This window comes from Camelina sativa, chromosome 2, assembly GCF_000633955.1.
Source record: "Camelina sativa cultivar DH55 chromosome 2, Cs, whole genome shotgun sequence".
Taxonomy (NCBI): domain Eukaryota; kingdom Viridiplantae; phylum Streptophyta; class Magnoliopsida; order Brassicales; family Brassicaceae; genus Camelina; species Camelina sativa.
Window position 1 is genome coordinate 386,404 of NC_025686.1, and position 18,630 is coordinate 405,033.

Sequence of the window (18,630 nt, forward strand, 5' to 3'; positions counted from 1 at the left end):
TCAAATACTGAAGTTCACCTCAAGGCCAATGTTGAAAAGCAAGAAGACAACTCCAAATTCTGCAATGGCCTTGGTTCCATGCACATTACGAATTATTGAGAGGCCATAAGGACCAATCAAAATTCCCGCCGCCAAATACCCAAGAACAGGGCTGCCTATAGATTGCAGCAGATGAAACCAACAAGATAAGATATAAATCTCTATGCATTATGATTGCGGCACCAGAACTGAAATGGTCTGTCTGATAATAACAATGAATAGTACGAGTCCAAGTGAAACAAGTAGGGAAAAAAAATATGGGGGTTAAAATACAATAATTGAAATATGATTATATTACATTACCTCCAGGAATTTTCTGAAATAGAGGCACGAATATGACGCTTGCAAGCAGTAACCACACCACATCGAGAAGGGAAGCTTCCTCCTCATTAACCTAAGTGTTATTGAAGTTGGAGGCAGCAAGTTAAATTCCATGAGATTTGTATGGGACTTGTGAAAGAGTACATTTCCTGTATGACCACGTATACCTCTTGATGAGGGAACATCTCAAGTAGTTTCTTTATTCTTTTTGGAAGTTTCTGCATCTGCCGGATCAGAGGCTTTGTGCTGGAGGAGACCTCGTCTGCGCTAATGCTGACAATATTTGTCTGTTGTGGTAGCTGATTGTTCCTTCCTACTCCGTTGGAATAGATTGTCACTCTGGAATGAATCAGAAAACTTGCAATTAAAAAACAGACAAAAGATAATGGTTTAACATAATTCTGCAAAACAATGAGTAACAAACTAACCCTGCCCCAAGAAGTGCAAATCCTAGAATTAGTTTGGGCCACTGCTGTTTCACAGAGTCAACCAGACTCTCAAATACTGTCTCAGTTCCATCCCCATTGGAAGAGAAGAAAGATGCAGGAAAGAAACGGGAGGATTTCTTCAATGATGTCTTGGTGCCATTAAGAGATGATGAACTCTCTCTTGGCAGATCTTTCTGCACATCCGGTTTTTTTGTCTGAACAACAGTCTTTGACTTCTCTGCTTCTGCCTCAACCTCCTTAGCAAAATCTGCAGTTGGCTTTCCGTTCTCATTATCTGACTCATAAGACTGGGTCACACCATCTGATGGAACTCCATCTACTGATAAGTCTCTTTCAGCCTGATGGGTTACATCAACAATTTCAGTCAAGACTTCATCCTCATTTAGAACAGTACTTTTTCCATCCAGCAACTTGCCCTGGGTTGTTTCTTGAGTTTGAGAACCAAAAAGAGACTTCTCTGCTCTCTGCAAAGCAATCTCTGCATCATTCACACGTTGAGTAGCCTCAAGCTCAAACGCCACAGCTTGTTCGGCCAATACCATGATATTTGCGACATCCTCCTCGGCTTTCAATGCGCTGATCTGTGCCCTCTCAGCAGCCTCATTCAATCTGTCTACTTCCTTCTGCAGCTCGTCCTTCTTAGTTTGCAAACGCCTGAGTTGTTCCTCGCAACTAGCTAAATTTTCTTGGCACTCTTTTNGTCACTCTGGAATGAATCAGAAAACTTGCAATTAAAAAACAGACAAAAGATAATGGTTTAACATAATTCTGCAAAACAATGAGTAACAAACTAACCCTGCCCCAAGAAGTGCAAATCCTAGAATTAGTTTGGGCCACTGCTGTTTCACAGAGTCAACCAGACTCTCAAATACTGTCTCAGTTCCATCCCCATTGGAAGAGAAGAAAGATGCAGGAAAGAAACGGGAGGATTTCTTCAATGATGTCTTGGTGCCATTAAGAGATGATGAACTCTCTCTTGGCAGATCTTTCTGCACATCCGGTTTTTTTGTCTGAACAACAGTCTTTGACTTCTCTGCTTCTGCCTCAACCTCCTTAGCAAAATCTGCAGTTGGCTTTCCGTTCTCATTATCTGACTCATAAGACTGGGTCACACCATCTGATGGAACTCCATCTACTGATAAGTCTCTTTCAGCCTGATGGGTTACATCAACAATTTCAGTCAAGACTTCATCCTCATTTAGAACAGTACTTTTTCCATCCAGCAACTTGCCCTGGGTTGTTTCTTGAGTTTGAGAACCAAAAAGAGACTTCTCTGCTCTCTGCAAAGCAATCTCTGCATCATTCACACGTTGAGTAGCCTCAAGCTCAAACGCCACAGCTTGTTCGGCCAATACCATGATATTTGCGACATCCTCCTCGGCTTTCAATGCGCTGATCTGTGCCCTCTCAGCAGCCTCATTCAATCTGTCTACTTCCTTCTGCAGCTCGTCCTTCTTAGTTTGCAAACGCCTGAGTTGTTCCTCGCAACTAGCTAAATTTTCTTGGCACTCTTTTATGTCGTCCTTGGCAGATAAAAGAGCTTCCTCTTTATCTTTAACACCATCTCTAGCCTTACTCTCTTCAGAAACTTCTGAAGTGTCGTACCCTTCTGCTTCTACTGATTCCAGTGCAACCTGCAGCCTTGCTTCAGCCATAGATAATGCCATAGTAGCCTTCTGAACAGCTTCTTTGGCAACACACTCTTCATCAACCGTCTCTTGAACAACATTAAGAGTTTGGTTTACATCATTCCACGCACTGGCAGCTTCATCCTTGAGTGCTATTGCTACCTCCGATATCTTCTGAGCCTTTTCCTCAAACATGGTACTGTTGAGACTAGCAACTTCCAATTCTTTAGTTGCCTTATTCAGTAGATCCCTGAGTTCCTCCAAACTAGGTGTAGAATCTTGCTCTCTCGTCTCCTTTTCTTCATTAGAAAACGTAACCTCCCTGTCATCACTACCTTCCGCGAATTCCAAATTCCGGTCATTCCCAGCCATATCTCCTACAGAATCATTACCTTGACAAAGTAACCTAAATCCCAGCGGAACATTTTTTGGTTTTCTAGGAAGCAAATGACCGTAGAATCTTCCATTGAAACCAGCATTCAAAGTCAAAGTACCACGATGTGATACATTTCTTTTCAATCGACTAGCAGAGCGAACCTTAGAATCAACCGTCGGATCCCAAAATCTAGTGCCGCCGAGTCCTTTGGGACACAGTTTAGGAGTAACCGTTCGATTAGGCGAGCAGTAACTCGCGAAATCAGCACCGCCATGAAACATACCCCGCCGCTGAACGCTACAAGCAAAATCCATATCACTGAACAAAGACGGAGAGAACGAGAGACTGACCGATCATAAGAAAGAGAGCGTCGAGGCTTTAGCTGATGATGAAGAGAAGAATCAATGGCCGAGAGAGAGAGAGAGAAGTGCTTATGAGAAAGAAACGAAACGTATCTCTCCTGAAGAGTTCCGTTTCAACAGTATTTCTCTCGGCGGTCTTCAGATTTTCCGTTCAACTCTCTCACTTTCCTTTTTTTTTTTGTTGGCCAATGCCAAAACCAGTCGTGGTAGGATTTTTTATAAGAAAGTTACGAAAATGCCCTCTCGTTTCCTAGAGATTCAATTCGTGCACATATAATATGCCGTGAATATACCACCAACTCTCTTTACCCATACTCGCATTAGCCGCATAAACTGTACACGCGGTTCGAATCAACGACTACGTTTTACCTCGTTTAGTGGCTTGGTTAGTTGAGGTGGGGTGGTTTAGTTTCCCACTGAATTGGGAGGCGCGTGTGACTAAGTCCTTTTCCCAGTGTGTGTTTTTAATATTTGTGAGACGATTTTGGATTTATTAATAAAAAATGCGAGCGACGTTGTTCTTTTGATGAGGGAGCGACCGTACGCTTGGCGACCTTCTCCGAAGGCGTAGAGTCGTTTTCCTTTATTGGGCCTTACACACTCTCGTCGTCCGGCCCACACTGTTTTCATTTCTTTTTCCTTTTGACCACGTATCATCCGGGATTTTTACTTTGTTACCGTTGTTATATTCTCCCACGATTTTCCCAACGGTAACAAACAAATTACGTACTTATGTACAATGATTTTTTATCATGGGATTGGGATGATCGTGTTTTTAGAGCACGCCATCATCCCCATTCGTTAGTGTAAGAGAGTAATTATAAATGTTATCACTCCTTTAATTATTTGAAACAGGACTGTTATTATATGACGTCGAATTATATTTATGCAACCTAACAAAGTTTTTTTGGTTAATCAAATTCAAAAATAGAGAGAACAGTGCATATATAGTCGATTATTTGACATCTCACTCACATGAGAGTATACACTCTTTGTATATAGAATCTGGTTACTGGATCATGATAACACCTTACTATAAATCTGATTAATGATTTTTATCAGAAGAAAAAGAAGAAAGTATATTAGCTTATTTCTTAATCCAAATTTAGCATATGTGATCTCATAACACCAAATTTGAAGAATAATTCTGGCGCATCTTATCAAATGCAATCGAAGTCTCATCTACCCTAATAAGACTCATAATTAACTATTAATGTCAACTTGAATACAGAGGACGTGATCACGAGCGAGAAAAAAAAATAAAAAAGACACATTTTGGTTACATGCTCTCACTCTCATCATGCGGCATATATGACAATATGTTCAAGAAAAAAAGACAAATTGATAGAGAGCGGAAGCTTAATTAACGGACGAGAACTCTAGATCTCCAGGAGAACTCGGATTCACGAACGGATCTTGCTTAGAACATCGTAACTTGACGAAGAAGCAATAAGGATAGGGCCGATATAGGAACGATATCGACGTGGTTTTGCAAGTCCTCCTTGCAGGGCTTGAACATAAGGGCATCTTTAAAGGGATAACACTTTATAGTGTTCTTAGGTTAAATATATTAGGAAAATAATCCAAGATCACTTGTTAAGAACTTTTGCTAAAAAGTTAGTTATAGGGAGAACATGGTTAAGATCATTAGATTTAATAATAAAATATTCTTAAATATAATACAATTATAAAATCTAATAAATTTAGTATATAATATTACAATAAACTTATTACAATTATATAATATTTCTTAAACATTTTTAAAAACTTATAAACTTTTAAAATATAAATATTATAAAAGAACATATAAATTTCAAACTTATAAAACATAAAATAAAACTCATAATACAATACCAAATATTAATGAAACAACAAAACATTGTAAATAAAATTTTGAAAAAAAAAAAAACAAACATATTACTTAATTAATTAAACAAGACAACATTGTATTTAATTAATACATAGTTTAAGATCCAAATTTATTCCATATATGCTCAATCAAATCCTCCTTTAAATTGAGATGTGCTTGTCTATCACGGATCATTGTATGGCCATCACCTAATCCCTCAAGATTTGAAGACATATTTACCGAAAATGTAAGATCCGGAGTAGTTCCAGTTCCATCATCTTGTTGGAATTCTTGTTCGTCATAGAGTGTGTATGAATCTCGTTCATCTTCGACAATCATATTATGGAGTATTAGACATGCTCTCATAATATATGCAATTTTACCCTTTGACCATAAAAAAGCTGGATTCTTAATCATGGCGAATCTAGATTGCAGGACTCCAAATGCACGCTCAACATCTTTTCTTGCACCTTCTTGACGTTCTGCAAACAATTTATGCTTTGGGTGTTGTGGTTGTGGGATGGATTTAACAAATGTTGCCCACTCGGGGTATATACCATCCGTCAGATAGTAAGCCAGATTATACTCATTTCCGTTGACATAGTACGTAACTTTGGGAGCTCGACCGTAAATAATGTCATTAAAAACTGGTGATTGATCAAGAACATTTAAATCGTTACAAGTACCTGGAGCTCCAAAAAATGCGTGCCATATCCAGAGATCTTGTGAAGCTACCGCCTCCAAAACAATTGTTGGCTTACCGGTGCCTCGTGAATACATTCCTTTCCAAGCGGTTGGACAATTTTTCCACTTCCAGTGCATACAGTCGATGCTTCCAACCATCCCGGGAAAACCCCGCTTCTCTCCATAAAAGAGTAGCCTTTCAAGATCCTCTGGTGTGGGCCGGCGTAGGTATTCAGTGCCAAACAAGTCAACTATTCCGACGACAAAATGTTCCAAACATTTACGAGCAGTACATTCAGCAAGACGTATATATTCGTCAACCGAGTCCGTTGCAGCCCCATATGCTAATAGTCGAATTGCTGCAGTACATTGTTGTAGCGGTGAAAGACCATTCCGTAAGGTTGCATCCCTTTTTGGCTTAAAATATGGAACTTCTTCACTGAGACGATTCACAATACGCAAGAACAACGGTTTGTTCATTCGAAACCGTCGGCGAAATTGGTGAGCATTGTATGTCGGATTATCAGAAAATAATCGTTCCACAAACGGTCATGGCCTTCTTCGCGGTTTCTATCGATATATGTACGTGGTTTCCTTTCGACAGGACTTTCCTCTTCAACAGCTTGAAATTGGTTGCTAAATTGCTCTTGAAAGTATTGGTTTAAACTATCATTATTGGGATCATAATGATAGTGAAATTTGTTAGAAGAAGATGCCATGAAAGGGTTGACAAAGAAAGTGTTTTTGGTGAGAGAAATAAAATGGATTGATTTTGAATAAGATGAACAAAAGAGAGAAAGAAAGAGAGAAGAGAAAATATATGTAATTGTTTGTATGATTTGATCTTCGCATATATATAGAACAAGAGTGAGATGTTTGTAAATTAAGCATGTGACCAGGAAAAGGACCAAGTGACAAGAGTAGATGTTTGTAAATTATGCATGTGACCAGGAAAAGGACCAAGTGACAAGAGTAGATGTTTGTAAATTATGCATGTGACGAACAAGGACCAAGTGATAATGTTCCTTGTGACAAAGCAAACAAATAAAAACAAATACATGTGACTCAAACTCAGCAATCAAATACATGTAAATACATGTGACTCAAACGGACAAACTCTAAAAACATAAGTGACTCTGTCCAAACAAAGCAAACAAATACATGTGACTTGGTTCTTTCAAAGTCAAACTCAGAAAACAACAACCCAAACTCAACGAAACAACATCCCAAACTCAGCAAACAACATCGACAAATTTACTTGAGCTGCATCACGTGGTCCTTCAGCTCCATGACTTGGTCCTTGAGCTGCATCACTAAAAGCTTGAGCTGGATCAGTTGGTCATTGAGCTGGATCACTTGGTCCTTGAGCTCAACTATCAGTTGGTCGTTGGGCTGGTTGACTTGGTCGTTCGGCTGGTCCAGTTGTGTCACATGAGCAGGTAGTGGAACCATTACCTCACGGTTTGGCAGACTAGGTCGTCCCACCTTGGTTGCTGGTGTAGGTTGATAGTAACATGCCTCCGCCTCTGATTCTGAATCATCACTATAATCTAGTGGGCTGTTTATGCCATAGTCATATTCAAAGAACATATCTTCGTCTCCCTGAAAAAAAAACAAGTGAATATTCATTAAAAACATTAAAAACAGAGGACACAACCATAGTTTAAACAAGCAAACATAAGCGTTTTCATTAAAAAGATAAATAACAGAGGACACAACCATAGTTTAAACAAACAAACTCAAGCGTTTTCATTAAAACATAAATAACAGAGGACACAACCATAGTTTAAACAAGCAAACATAAGCGTTTTCATTAAAAAGATAAATAACAGAGGATTAAAACATAAAAAACATAGGACTAACATAGTTAAAACAAACAAGCATACAATCCAGCGGACATTATCTAATTATTCTAAGTTAAAAAAGTTCCGCCATTAACTTCTTCTTTAGGGCTTTTTCATCATCATCTAGGGTTTCATTCTTGGCAATTAGAGTGTCAAGGAGGGACATCTTTTGGAGTTGTTTCATGCCCTCTAGGTCTTTCTGTTTTATCTCCCACATGTTACTAAACTCAGCAGATGGTGTAGCCTTCTCCTTGCCTTTGCTCTTAACTTTTTTTGATGCCTTTATGCCCGGAGGCCTGCTCTCTTGCTCACCAACGACAGAACCTGTGGATCCAGCAGCTTCATCAGCTTTCCTTTTGCTCGAACTGGTTGTTTTGGGAGTGGGGTTCATCATCTCGAGGTTAGCCCATTTCTGCTCAAAACGTAACACACTCCAAGCATACTCCAAAGCAAACTTCTTCTTGTACAGCTTGTGATATATTTGGTGAGCATTTTGTAAAACGTCTACATCGTTCATGCCACTTGCTTTCTCACGCTCTGCCTCTGCAAAAGCTCCACAGAATTGGCTTACTTCCTTACTGACCTTTTGCCATCTTTGTCTACAATGGTCAGCGCGCCTAGACTCAGCACCACCACGTACATGACTACTTGTTTCGTAGTATTCTCCTATACGCTTCCAAAAGGACACTGCCTTCTGGCCATTCCCAACAACAGCATCCTTCGATGTGTTTAACCAACCGCTTATCAGCACCAAGTCATCTTGTGCGGTCCATAAGCGTCTCTCCCTACGCTGTTCTGGAGTCGCTTCTGATTCACTAGGAGGTATAGGCGGCTGTGAACTAGTTTGTGAACTAAAAGCAGGGATTTGAGACGAATCAGTGTTTATATTGGGAGCAAAGCTGTCATATGGGAAGTTAAGAAGGCTAAAGTATGATTGAGACTGACTGTTAGGAGTGTTGTTTGATGCCATAGGATAATCAGACTTTAAAAGGAAGAAACTTAACTAAGGAATAAGCTTAAAGAAGGAAAAAGCTTAAAGAAGGAAGAAGCTTAAAGAAGGAAGAAGCTTAAAGATGATGGGTGTAATAAGAAGCTTAAAGATGATGGGTGTAATAAGAAGCTTAAAACGATGGATGTAATATATTGAAGGTAAGAGGACCATTATATCAAAAGTTTTTTGTTGTTAGGGCCTTTAAATTCTCAATAACCATTACCTACTTCAGTCAAATCAGAAGTAAATATAATTCATTGAGTGTTTTTTAAAAAAATTTCAAAGTTTTAAATTTTTAAAAATGTTCCCAACAATCGCAAGTTGTTAGTCTAGCAAATTAGACTCAAGTACAACAAATATATAAACTCAGTCTCGCTAGTTTGAAAAACTAATCATACAACCTAAACCACAAGTTTTAATGATTTCATATATAACTCAGTCTCGCAAGAACATATACTAATCATAGTACCTAAACCCCTAGTTTTAATGCAATATACACTACCAAGCGACAATCACAACACTGTCAATATACACTGTCAATATACCATATCAAGCGACATACACAACAAGCAAGAAATAAACCATACCAAGCGACAATCACAACACTGTCAATATACACTACACTGTCAATAAACCATACCAAGCGACAATCAAACAAGCAAACAAGCAAGAAATAAACCATACCAAGCGACAATCACAACACTGTCAATATACACTAAACTTGTGATTCCTATCGTTTGATGATGCAGGTTTGATGATCCGTCTCCTCGATTTAATCTCACCTAGAAGCCTCATAAAAGAAACAAGCAAAATCGATTAATCATTACTGTAAATTCACTCAACCATAAGCGAAATTAACTCACAATGTTTGACTGTAACAACACACGAGACTCAAGCAAAAGCGATTAATCATTACTGTAAATTCACTAAGGAAGAATCGAAATTGACTCAAAAGGATTGACTGTAACAACAGACGCGACTCAAAATTGACTCAAACAACACACGAGATTCAAAATTGACTCAAACAAATCCTATGTTAATCAAAACTTTCCCAGATGAGACTAAATCTTAACCTAATTCAAATATTTTCAAAGATTCCAAAACCCTAAATCGATGACAGATCCATGAAACCAAGAAGATGATATTACCTTTGCCTTTGTTCGCCGGATATGAGACGAGACAGACGAGACGCCGGAGATAGACAAGACGCCGGAGACAGACGAGACGCGTAGATGGTAAAGAGATCGCCGACGAGATTTGGAGACAGCGGCGACGGAGGAGACTACGAGATCTCTTGCAGAGATGGTGAGGAGCTTCGCAAGACAGCCGAGAAAGTCGAGATGGAGAGCTTGCAGAGTCGCCGGAGACAGCGGCGACGGTTACGAAGAGATCGGCAAAAAAATCGCCCTTTGTTCACTCTGGAAATGTAAACCCTAGCTCGATGAAACCAAAGAAGAAGAAAGCAAATAAAACTCAGGACCTCCAAATAATTCGAACCAATACCAATGCGACACGTGACGCAAGAACACACTCAACAACAGTTCCGAAATAAGAACATGTTTTGTGATCTAAGCCCAAATTCGGATTATTTTTAATAAATTTAAGCCCAAGAACACCCTAAAAGATGTCCCTATAAAGATGGCCTAAACTCTTAGGGTTGAGAGTCCTCCTCTCTAGACTTTTGGCAAAGCTCTCTTAAAATAATGTTTATTCAATAATCAATAAATTACACAATAATGAGACTCATGTCTCTTTAAATAAGAAAACGAAAACCCTAGTGTAAATGTTTAACGACAAAACTATGGTTTTAAAACCCATGAACCTAAGGCCCATTAACATGACTCAAACAAACAACAAAAACGTTAATGACGTGAAGATGCGCTGCATCACAAATAAATGAGACTACAATATCCTCTTCTGTTCTAAAAACACTATACAGCTACGAGTCGAATCAACACACGAATTTGGTGAGTTGAAGAATCCTACTTCCAACAATAAAGAAAAAAAGAAGCAAATGAAGAAGATGTCATCATGACTCCAATTATATAAAAGAATTCCAGTGAATGGATGGATAAAATTAAAAAAGTAGAATTTTGATGAAGTATAAAAACATTAAAGAAATGCTTTTGAGCTCAATGGAGACTCTATGACAACCATGTGGTGTTTGTACGCTGTGGCTTGGCATGCATGGCGTTAATCTTGAATTCTTGATCTAAAAAACAGCCTTAGAAGCTGAAAGATAGATGTAAAAGACGAACTAGTGTGCAAATCATTTAAACTAAACCTGCTTAAAAAAGCAATGTTATTGTAATTTGTTTTCTGTTAACTTCCCTGATTATTAAGTTGATAAAACTTGATATGTTAATAAGAAGAAAAAAAAATTATGGGTACATATGTATAAGAAAAGGAAGTTGTTGGCAATTTTATAAATTTTACAAAAAGAACTGATCCGTTTGAACACCCAGAAGCCCAAGAGACCAAGACCGCCAGGCCCTTACGGTATTGCCAACAAAGTCCGACCAAATCAAACAAACATTATAATTTTATCATCTCTGTGCCTCTCTGTCTGCTCTCTCGTCTCTCTGTTTCACGCGAGAACCTTCGTCTCTATATTACTACTGTTGACCCTTTTGATCCCTCCTCTCTTTCTCTCTCGTTCCTCGCGTGGACCTTCTTTCCAAAATATCAAATCCCTACATTTCGCTTGATTTTGGATTTCAAAATTCTAGATCTACTACTACTCTTTACATCTCCGATTTTGTGATTTTTACAAACCCTAGATTTCTCCGGAAGAGTTTTTTTCCTCTCTGTAACTAAATTGCGAATTTTTTTTTTCTCTCTAAAATTCCGACATTACCCTAGGTTGTGTATTACCGTAGCAAAACCCTAGTTCCGGTTTGGTATTCTTGGTGTACAGATCCCTCCTCCTTTAGTCAGAGTTTTTGGTTATTAGCGTTTGTTTTTAGAGGTTTGTGATGAACAATCGAGGAAGGTATCCTCCCGGAAATGGCGCTGGCCGTGGTGCCATTAACCCTAACCCTAATTACCAATCACGGCAGGGCTATTATCAACAGCAACCACAGCCACAATACGTTCAGCGCGGTGGTTACGCTCAGAATCACCACCAACAAGCGCCGTCTCAGCCACATCAATACCAACAACAGCAACAGCAACAACAACAATGGCTTCGACGAGCTCAGATCCCCTCCGGCGGTAACAGTAACGGTGATGCAGTTGTAGAAGTTGAGAAAACTGTTCAGTCCGAAGTTATCGACCCAAAGTGAGTTCTGTACTTTTAGTTTAATCTTGGATTTGATTGTTTCTTACGTTACTATGATAACTAATGTTTTATATTCATATTTCTCTTGCAGTTCAGAAGATTGGAAGGCTAAGCTAAAACTACCCGCACCTGATACTCGCTACAGAACAGAGGTAAGGCTCATCATTGTTTGGACGAAATAGAGTAAATTGGGATTTCGATTTATTTTCTTTTCACACAAGTAAAGAAAGGTTACATACTACTGTTTATTACGTTTGTCTCAAGTGTTATATTGGTGTGTCATAAGGTGTTCTTACTTATTTGATAGCTTATTACGTAATTCAATACTTATAATTTATTTTGTGAAAGAATACTTGGTTGCATGGGATGAGATTTACTCAATTCTTCACTTGTTATCATTTTCAGGATGTGACAGCCACCAAAGGGAACGAGTTTGAAGATTATTTTTTGAAACGGGAGCTTCTCATGGGGATTTATGAGAAGGGTTTTGAAAGACCTTCTCCTATTCAGGAAGAGAGTATTCCAATTGCCTTAACTGGTAGAGATATCCTTGCCAGAGCAAAGAACGGGACTGGGAAGACTGCCGCCTTTTGTATTCCTGTCTTGGATAAAATTGGCCAAGATAACAACGTTATTCAAGGTAACTTTGTTTCTGATCTATGTTGTCAGTTGGTTCTTTTACGTGACTAGAACTGTAGAAGAAATTGAAATTCTAGCATCTTCTAGAACAGGTATTGAACTGATGTTTTATAACAATATTTGAGGAATTTTTCATGGGTCTCACCTCATTCTCTCAGACATAATTTATCTCTTAAGACTAAAGAGAATACTAGTCATACCCATGGTTGCTTGAGAGTAACTACAATAAACACTAGTTACTTGAGCCTATAAAGCCATTGCTTCTTTAAGTAACCTATACTGTTTCCTTCCTTAAAGGTTTACTGCTTCCGCTCTAATTTAGTTTATCATTGATGCCTGTCTTGTATGCAGCTGTTATAATTGTTCCAACTCGAGAATTAGCCCTTCAGACATCACAAGTGTGTAAGGAGCTGGGTAAGCATTTGAAGATTCAAGTCATGGTGACCACAGGGGGAACCAGTCTGAAAGACGATATTATGCGTTTGTATCAGCCTGTCCATTTACTGGTAGGAACTCCTGGCAGAATTCTTGATCTTACCAAGAAAGGTGTTTGTGTTTTGAAAGATTGTTCGGTGCTCGTTATGGATGAGGTACATGTAGAATTTTTTCTTTGTAATTTTTTTCTTTTAAATTCATGTTCTCTATCCATTTCTCGCTACAACAGAAGCTTTAGCAGAACTTCTTATGTTACTCCCAGTTCTAACTTAATTATGGATCTATTCATCAGGCTGATAAGCTTTTGTCTCAAGAGTTCCAACCTTCAGTGGAACATTTGATTAGCTTTCTTCCGGAAAATCGACAGATATTGATGTTCTCAGCCACGTTTCCTGTCACTGTCAAGGCTTTTAAGGATAGATTTCTGACGAATCCTTACGTCATCAATCTCATGGATGAACTTACGCTCAAGGGTGTTACCCAATTCTATGCATTCGTAGAAGAGAGACAGAAGATTCATTGCTTGAATACACTATTCTCCAAGGTTAGATCTGATCTGAACTAACCATTGATCGTTTCTTTTCTTTTCTTAGCTGGCATTTACTCTCTTCTTCTTCTGCAGCTGCAAATTAACCAATCAATCATATTCTGTAATTCTGTAAACCGTGTGGAGCTCTTAGCTAAAAAAATCACAGAACTTGGGTATTCGTGCTTTTACATTCATGCAAAGATGCTTCAAGACCACCGGAACAGAGTGTTCCATGATTTTCGCAACGGTGCATGCCGGAATCTCGTGTGTACTGGTATGCCTAAGTGTTTTTATGCTTTTATTGCACGAGCACCATGAATAAAGTACTCAACTATCTACTTCTTAGAATCCAAGAGTGGCTTTAGTTGAGGTCTTAGTGGAACAAGTTACACTGGCTTTACTCTTTTTAACTTGTGAAATCAGCTATGTCCTTTATCTGAATAGTTAATAATTTGGTGATGGTTGCTGCAGACTTGTTCACACGTGGGATTGACATTCAAGCAGTCAATGTGGTGATAAACTTTGATTTCCCCAAAAATGCAGAAACTTATCTCCATAGGGTAAGCTGAAAACCAGATGTTTACACTGTACTAGATTCCTACGTCTTTATTGATGGTTAGCTGATTTTGATATCTGTTGCTCTTCAGGTTGGTCGATCAGGAAGGTTTGGCCATCTTGGTTTAGCTGTGAATCTTATCACCTATGAGGACCGATTTAACCTGTATGTCTTTCTCTCTTGACTCGTTTGTACTCTTGTTTCCTGCAGCATAGTTTAACCTTGGTGTTACAATTTGGCAGTTACCGGNACATTCATCCCAGACGCTGAATTCGCCTGCACCACACACACACACACACACACACACAACATTTGGAATCATAGCATATCCTTGCGAAGTCAATTTATGCATAAACCCTATCCATGTTTCACACTTCCAAACCAAATAACACACTACTTATTAGTTTCTGATATGAAATCTTTTAACATATCACTATATGTTCATCCACATGTTTACAACCTTTTTAATCGGTGGATGTAAAAACCGAACATAAACAGAATCAATGCATCATCTACATTAGAAGACAGTTTTGTTGTAGGAACTTACCATGTTTTCTATGGAGGAGTCAAACTCNCCGCCTTGGTCTGCTGTTAGGTGAATCAGTAATAAGTGGTACGTAGTATCTACTATCTACTTACGTACATACTTGAATTATTCCTACTTTTGGAGTCGTTACTTCATGTAAACTCAAGATTCTCTAGGATAATTTATTTAATTATATACAATACATTCTTGTTGGACATTCTTGTTGGAAAGATCAAAGATGGAATTTCAACTATCGTTATAATACAACCACGTTACATAATTTGAGTTAATATAATACATTACATTCATATGGTTAGTTCATGTATGCAACTCATTGTTCCTGTCCTCTTGCGGTAGATAATTTCTTTTGATTTAGGTTTGCTCCCCATTTAAGAAAGACCCCTATAAATTTATTTGGATTTGTGCATGTTTCAGGTTGGTTGAAGCAATGGTTAGACAGTTGTCTTATCTAGCCGTGCAGGACAACGACAACCCAAAAAGGCTTCACATTCTGCCTCTACCTCAAAAAAAAAAATTCTGTGTCTTTGGGATTCCTTTATTTAGACAAGGCTAGAAGGTTTGAAATACCGGATAGTATTGGAAGTGAAGTCTTTCATTTAGTCTTAACAAGTGCGTTTGATACTATGTTTCTTTCTTTGTCGTAGACTGTTCAGTGGTTTCAGTGTTGTGATGCGTCTTCAAATAGCTGTGGTTTCATGACTATTTCATTCCCCTTTTCAATAATAAGTCTGAAACCTGAAGATGATATTTTCCGTTTTCTATTTACCTTGGTTGTAGATTTAATTCTAGCATGTACTGTGTTGTCAATAGGATTAGTTCATGATTTTTTTCTATGGACAATGAACTTAACACTCTCGTTTCATGATCAACACAAGCAAAACACACAACATATGAAAAATACAAATATGAACAGAGGAGAAAGGAGATGGGTGATAATCTCTCTTTCGCAGGTTACTGCTGATCTCAGAAGCAGCTTAAAGATGGCTTCTTGGGTATCTGTCCCGAGGCTTGAAACCTAGCAGCTTCTTCTTCCGCATCAAGGATCTCTCGAGCACGTCTGGTTTGAACATGTGCCTTCTTCTCTTGTGCCTTTGCATGAACTGCCGCTTTTTTGCTCCTTAGTTTCTCTGATTTCTCCATCTTCTTAATGTCCATCTTCCGCTGCGGAAAACAATTTTTGTTTGTTTGTTTGTTTGCTCTTTGACGACATGCAATGCCATGTTATAGTCTTTTTAGCATTGATTTACTTCTTGTTTAGGTAGATTCATGTTTTTGATCATATACTTCAGCAACAGACAGTCTTTAAGCATACACGAGTGTAGTTAGTGGATGTGTTTTTGTGGAATCACCTGAATTCTAGCGAGTTCAGATTCGATCTTGGTTGTTTCCTTTTTCTCCCATCCTGAAATGTCTAAGAGCCTCTTCTGAGTCCTGCAATCAGAAATCTGTCACATCTCTGAAAGCACAATTAGGAAATGGAGAACCCTGAAAAAGGGGTTGTGTGTTGTTTCTTACTTGTTATTGACCTTTGTTATTTTTAGTTCTTTCCATGCTTTGATGATTTTTGACTGCTCTTCTCCTGAGGCATCGTAAGTAATAATTAGAAGTTTAGAAGATAACATGAAACTAAACAATACTGAAACTCTGTGATATGATATGATGATTACCTCTTTGTATCGGAATACCCGACTCCATTTGATAGAAAATAAGCTTCAAGCTCTAATTGCAAGTTAAATGCCAAGTTAGGTCTATTTATAAAGATCCAAAGAATATATTCGAATGCGAAAGGTGAAAAATGAAATTGTCGGCTTCAATGATTCTGTATTAGTGTCGTTTTTTTCTTTTTCTCTTTTTGCTTGTGGGAATAATGAGGGTGAACCATCATTGGTTTTATTGGTTTCCTTGTGTGTGTTTGTCTTTTCATTCGTTTTTTTTTTGCTTTAATATAAATGTATGTGTAACATGGAATATATGTTACACAGCTTGCAGGATAGCGAATCTTGACAAAATTGGCGAGCACTATGTGAATGTGTTCTTCTAATTGCTCTTTAACTTGTCCATTTAGTGTATTTTTAAAAATTAATTTAATTGGCACACCTAAGATTATATTTAAGTTTGAGTGGATTGTTTGTAATACAAGAATAGACTAGTTTGTTCAAAGTGCAATATAGGAGTTGGCAAATTTTAGTTACCTTGCCTAACTAAATTTTTATTTTCTTTTGAGGTGGATGCTAAAGCAATATGTTTGGGAACTCCATCTTCCCCAGTAAAAAAAATAAAATAAAGAACATATCATATGATATGATGTTGATGACAAAATAAAATTAAAATATACACAACATTCAACATTGCATACGATGCTATCCATTTTTTTTGGGGAATACTGACCCGAAGAAACCCTTTTGATATTAGTAAATATAAATCGATCCAGCTTAAGCTAGAAGACAAAAGACTATTCTACCACCTGAAAAGATATGATATGGCCCCCCATCCCCATGTAAGCAACGCATATTTGCTTGCTCCTCTGCAAAAACGGGACACGTTGGATTGTAATTCTCTATTTGCTAAAGAGTATTCATTCCATCTCATTCCGCCGGGAGGGAGGGAGATGAACGAATTGCGTCAGCCGATCCCCCCCGATCGCTAACCAATTCTCACATGTTTGTCGTGCGAGGCTTCATCAAATCCAAAATGGTTCTGTAGCTGAAGATGAAGATTCATAGATATCTCGAGATTTTAATCCGTCAAACTCGCATTTGGTTTATGTGTTCTCATACATTACAAGGTGATGCTTTTTAATTCTCTCATAACTACTCTTTGTGTGAGAATCAGATTCCCCAATCTGGGATGTATATGGTTCATTGTTTTAATACTCTCTTTTTTGTTGTGTGACTGTGTTGGGAAATTGATGTGGATGTGGGAGTGGGGCTTTTCAAATACCTCTGTTCAACAACATTTGACTCTGTTGAATCAAATCTGGATTGATTAGGGTTCGCCAAGGTACGTACGTTCTTCTTCTTGTTTCTACCTATATATATCAATATGCTTGGTTTCTCTTGTAGAACATAACAAGCCTCATCATACGAATTTAAATTATCCTTTTTTTCTTTTTTTCTTGTGAAGATTAACAAAACAATTAATCAAAGACCACTGAAAAATCCACACAATTTGCAAAAAGAACGAAACAAGCAAAAGCAGAAAGAACAAAAAAAAATCATAGATAGAAAAAGCTTAAGATTTGAAACGAATCTGCATTTTAGAAATGTTGTTGCTTCAGAGATTATTGACTCGTCCTTGGATGATGTCAAGGCTCATCTCGCTAGGATCTGTTGCTTGCAGTTCCACTTGAATCCCTTCCATTTCTCTCTTGAACCTGTCTTTTGAGCTTGCGTACAACATCTTACTCCTCACCCTTGATGTATCTGGTGACCTATTTTGATCAATACACGATTAAATTTCAGATCATCGTGGGAAAAACAAAGGATAGCAATGGATGAAAAATGTGATTACCAGGCGATGAAAAAGATCTTGCTCTTCTGACAGTTATCCTCGGTGGTGAAGTCAAAGTCATAGACAGCGTATCTACATTCATCATCAGGGATCGAACTTGTAAAATCATCGTAAGTTTCTTCTGGATTCCCAAGCTTTTCTATCTCCACTTGCTGTGCCTTCTCATCGATTTTGAACACGATGAACCTGTAAGTCCTCTTTGCTTTCAACTCCAAGAACTTTATCTTGCATTCATCACTCACATTCATCCCAGACGCTGAATTCGCCTGCACCACACACACACACAAACACACACACAACATTTGGAATCATAGCATATCCTTGCGAAGTCAATTTATGCATAAACCCTATCCATGTTTCACACTTCCAAACCAAATAACACACTACTTATTAGTTTCTGATATGAAATCTTTTAACATATCACTATATGTTCATCCACATGTTTACAACCTTTTTAATCGGTGGATGTAAAAACCGAACATAAACAGAATCAATGCATCATCTACATTAGAAGACAGTTTTGTTGTAGGAACTTACCATGTTTTCTATGGAGGAGTCAAACTCTTAAACCTTGGTTTGATGATTGGGAAA

At 38.1% G+C, this 18,630-nt stretch overlaps 5 protein-coding genes and 1 long non-coding RNA gene across 7 annotated transcripts in view; 2 read left to right on the plus strand and 4 right to left on the minus strand.

Moving 5' to 3' along the window:
• Window positions 1–3,385, minus strand: part of LOC104712144 (K(+) efflux antiporter 2, chloroplastic) — a gene marked incomplete in the record, with an annotated part of 8,389 nt that extends 5,004 nt beyond the window's left edge. The window contains 5 exon segments of the mRNA XM_019233105.1: window positions 20–155; window positions 343–433; window positions 528–699; window positions 789–1,491; window positions 2,308–3,385. Of these exon segments, the coding sequence (XP_019088650.1) occupies window positions 20–155; window positions 343–433; window positions 528–699; window positions 789–1,491; window positions 2,308–3,127 (1,922 nt within the window).
• On the minus strand, window positions 7,626–8,522 carry LOC104746785 (glutathione S-transferase T3-like). The gene has a single exon (XM_010468313.1). It carries the CDS (start codon window positions 8,520–8,522, stop codon window positions 7,626–7,628), a length of 897 nt encoding a protein of 298 aa, XP_010466615.1.
• On the plus strand, window positions 11,079–14,166 carry LOC104746793 (DEAD-box ATP-dependent RNA helicase 8-like). The gene is made up of 8 exons (XM_010468324.2): window positions 11,079–11,823; window positions 11,915–11,975; window positions 12,229–12,463; window positions 12,814–13,052; window positions 13,190–13,441; window positions 13,520–13,700; window positions 13,898–13,986; window positions 14,074–14,166. The coding sequence occupies exons 1-8, from the start codon at window positions 11,519–11,521 to the stop codon at window positions 14,164–14,166; spliced, it is 1,455 nt and encodes a 484-aa protein (XP_010466626.1). The 5' UTR covers window positions 11,079–11,518.
• On the plus strand, window positions 14,555–15,274 carry LOC104712155. The gene is made up of 2 exons (XR_755485.2): window positions 14,555–14,595; window positions 14,944–15,274. It is a non-coding gene; the product is annotated as an uncharacterized LOC104712155 (long non-coding RNA).
• LOC104712161 (remorin) lies at window positions 15,370–16,296 on the minus strand. The gene is made up of 4 exons (XM_010428999.2): window positions 16,197–16,296; window positions 16,045–16,108; window positions 15,879–15,960; window positions 15,370–15,690 (listed from the first exon to the last, which is right to left on the minus strand). The coding sequence occupies exons 1-4, from the start codon at window positions 16,222–16,224 to the stop codon at window positions 15,493–15,495; spliced, it is 372 nt and encodes a 123-aa protein (XP_010427301.1). The 5' UTR covers window positions 16,225–16,296; the 3' UTR covers window positions 15,370–15,492.
• On the minus strand, window positions 17,618–18,630 carry LOC104712169 (actin-depolymerizing factor 8). 2 transcript variants are annotated; one of them, XM_010429008.1, is made up of 3 exons: window positions 18,577–18,630; window positions 18,040–18,305; window positions 17,618–17,959 (listed from the first exon to the last, which is right to left on the minus strand). In XM_010429008.1, the coding sequence occupies exons 1-3, from the start codon at window positions 18,577–18,579 to the stop codon at window positions 17,803–17,805; spliced, it is 426 nt and encodes a 141-aa protein (XP_010427310.1). In that variant the 5' UTR covers window positions 18,580–18,630; the 3' UTR covers window positions 17,618–17,802. The 2 variants fall into 2 exon arrangements, with proteins under 2 accessions (XP_010427310.1, XP_019088658.1); XM_019233113.1 differs by having other exon boundaries at window positions 18,040–18,624.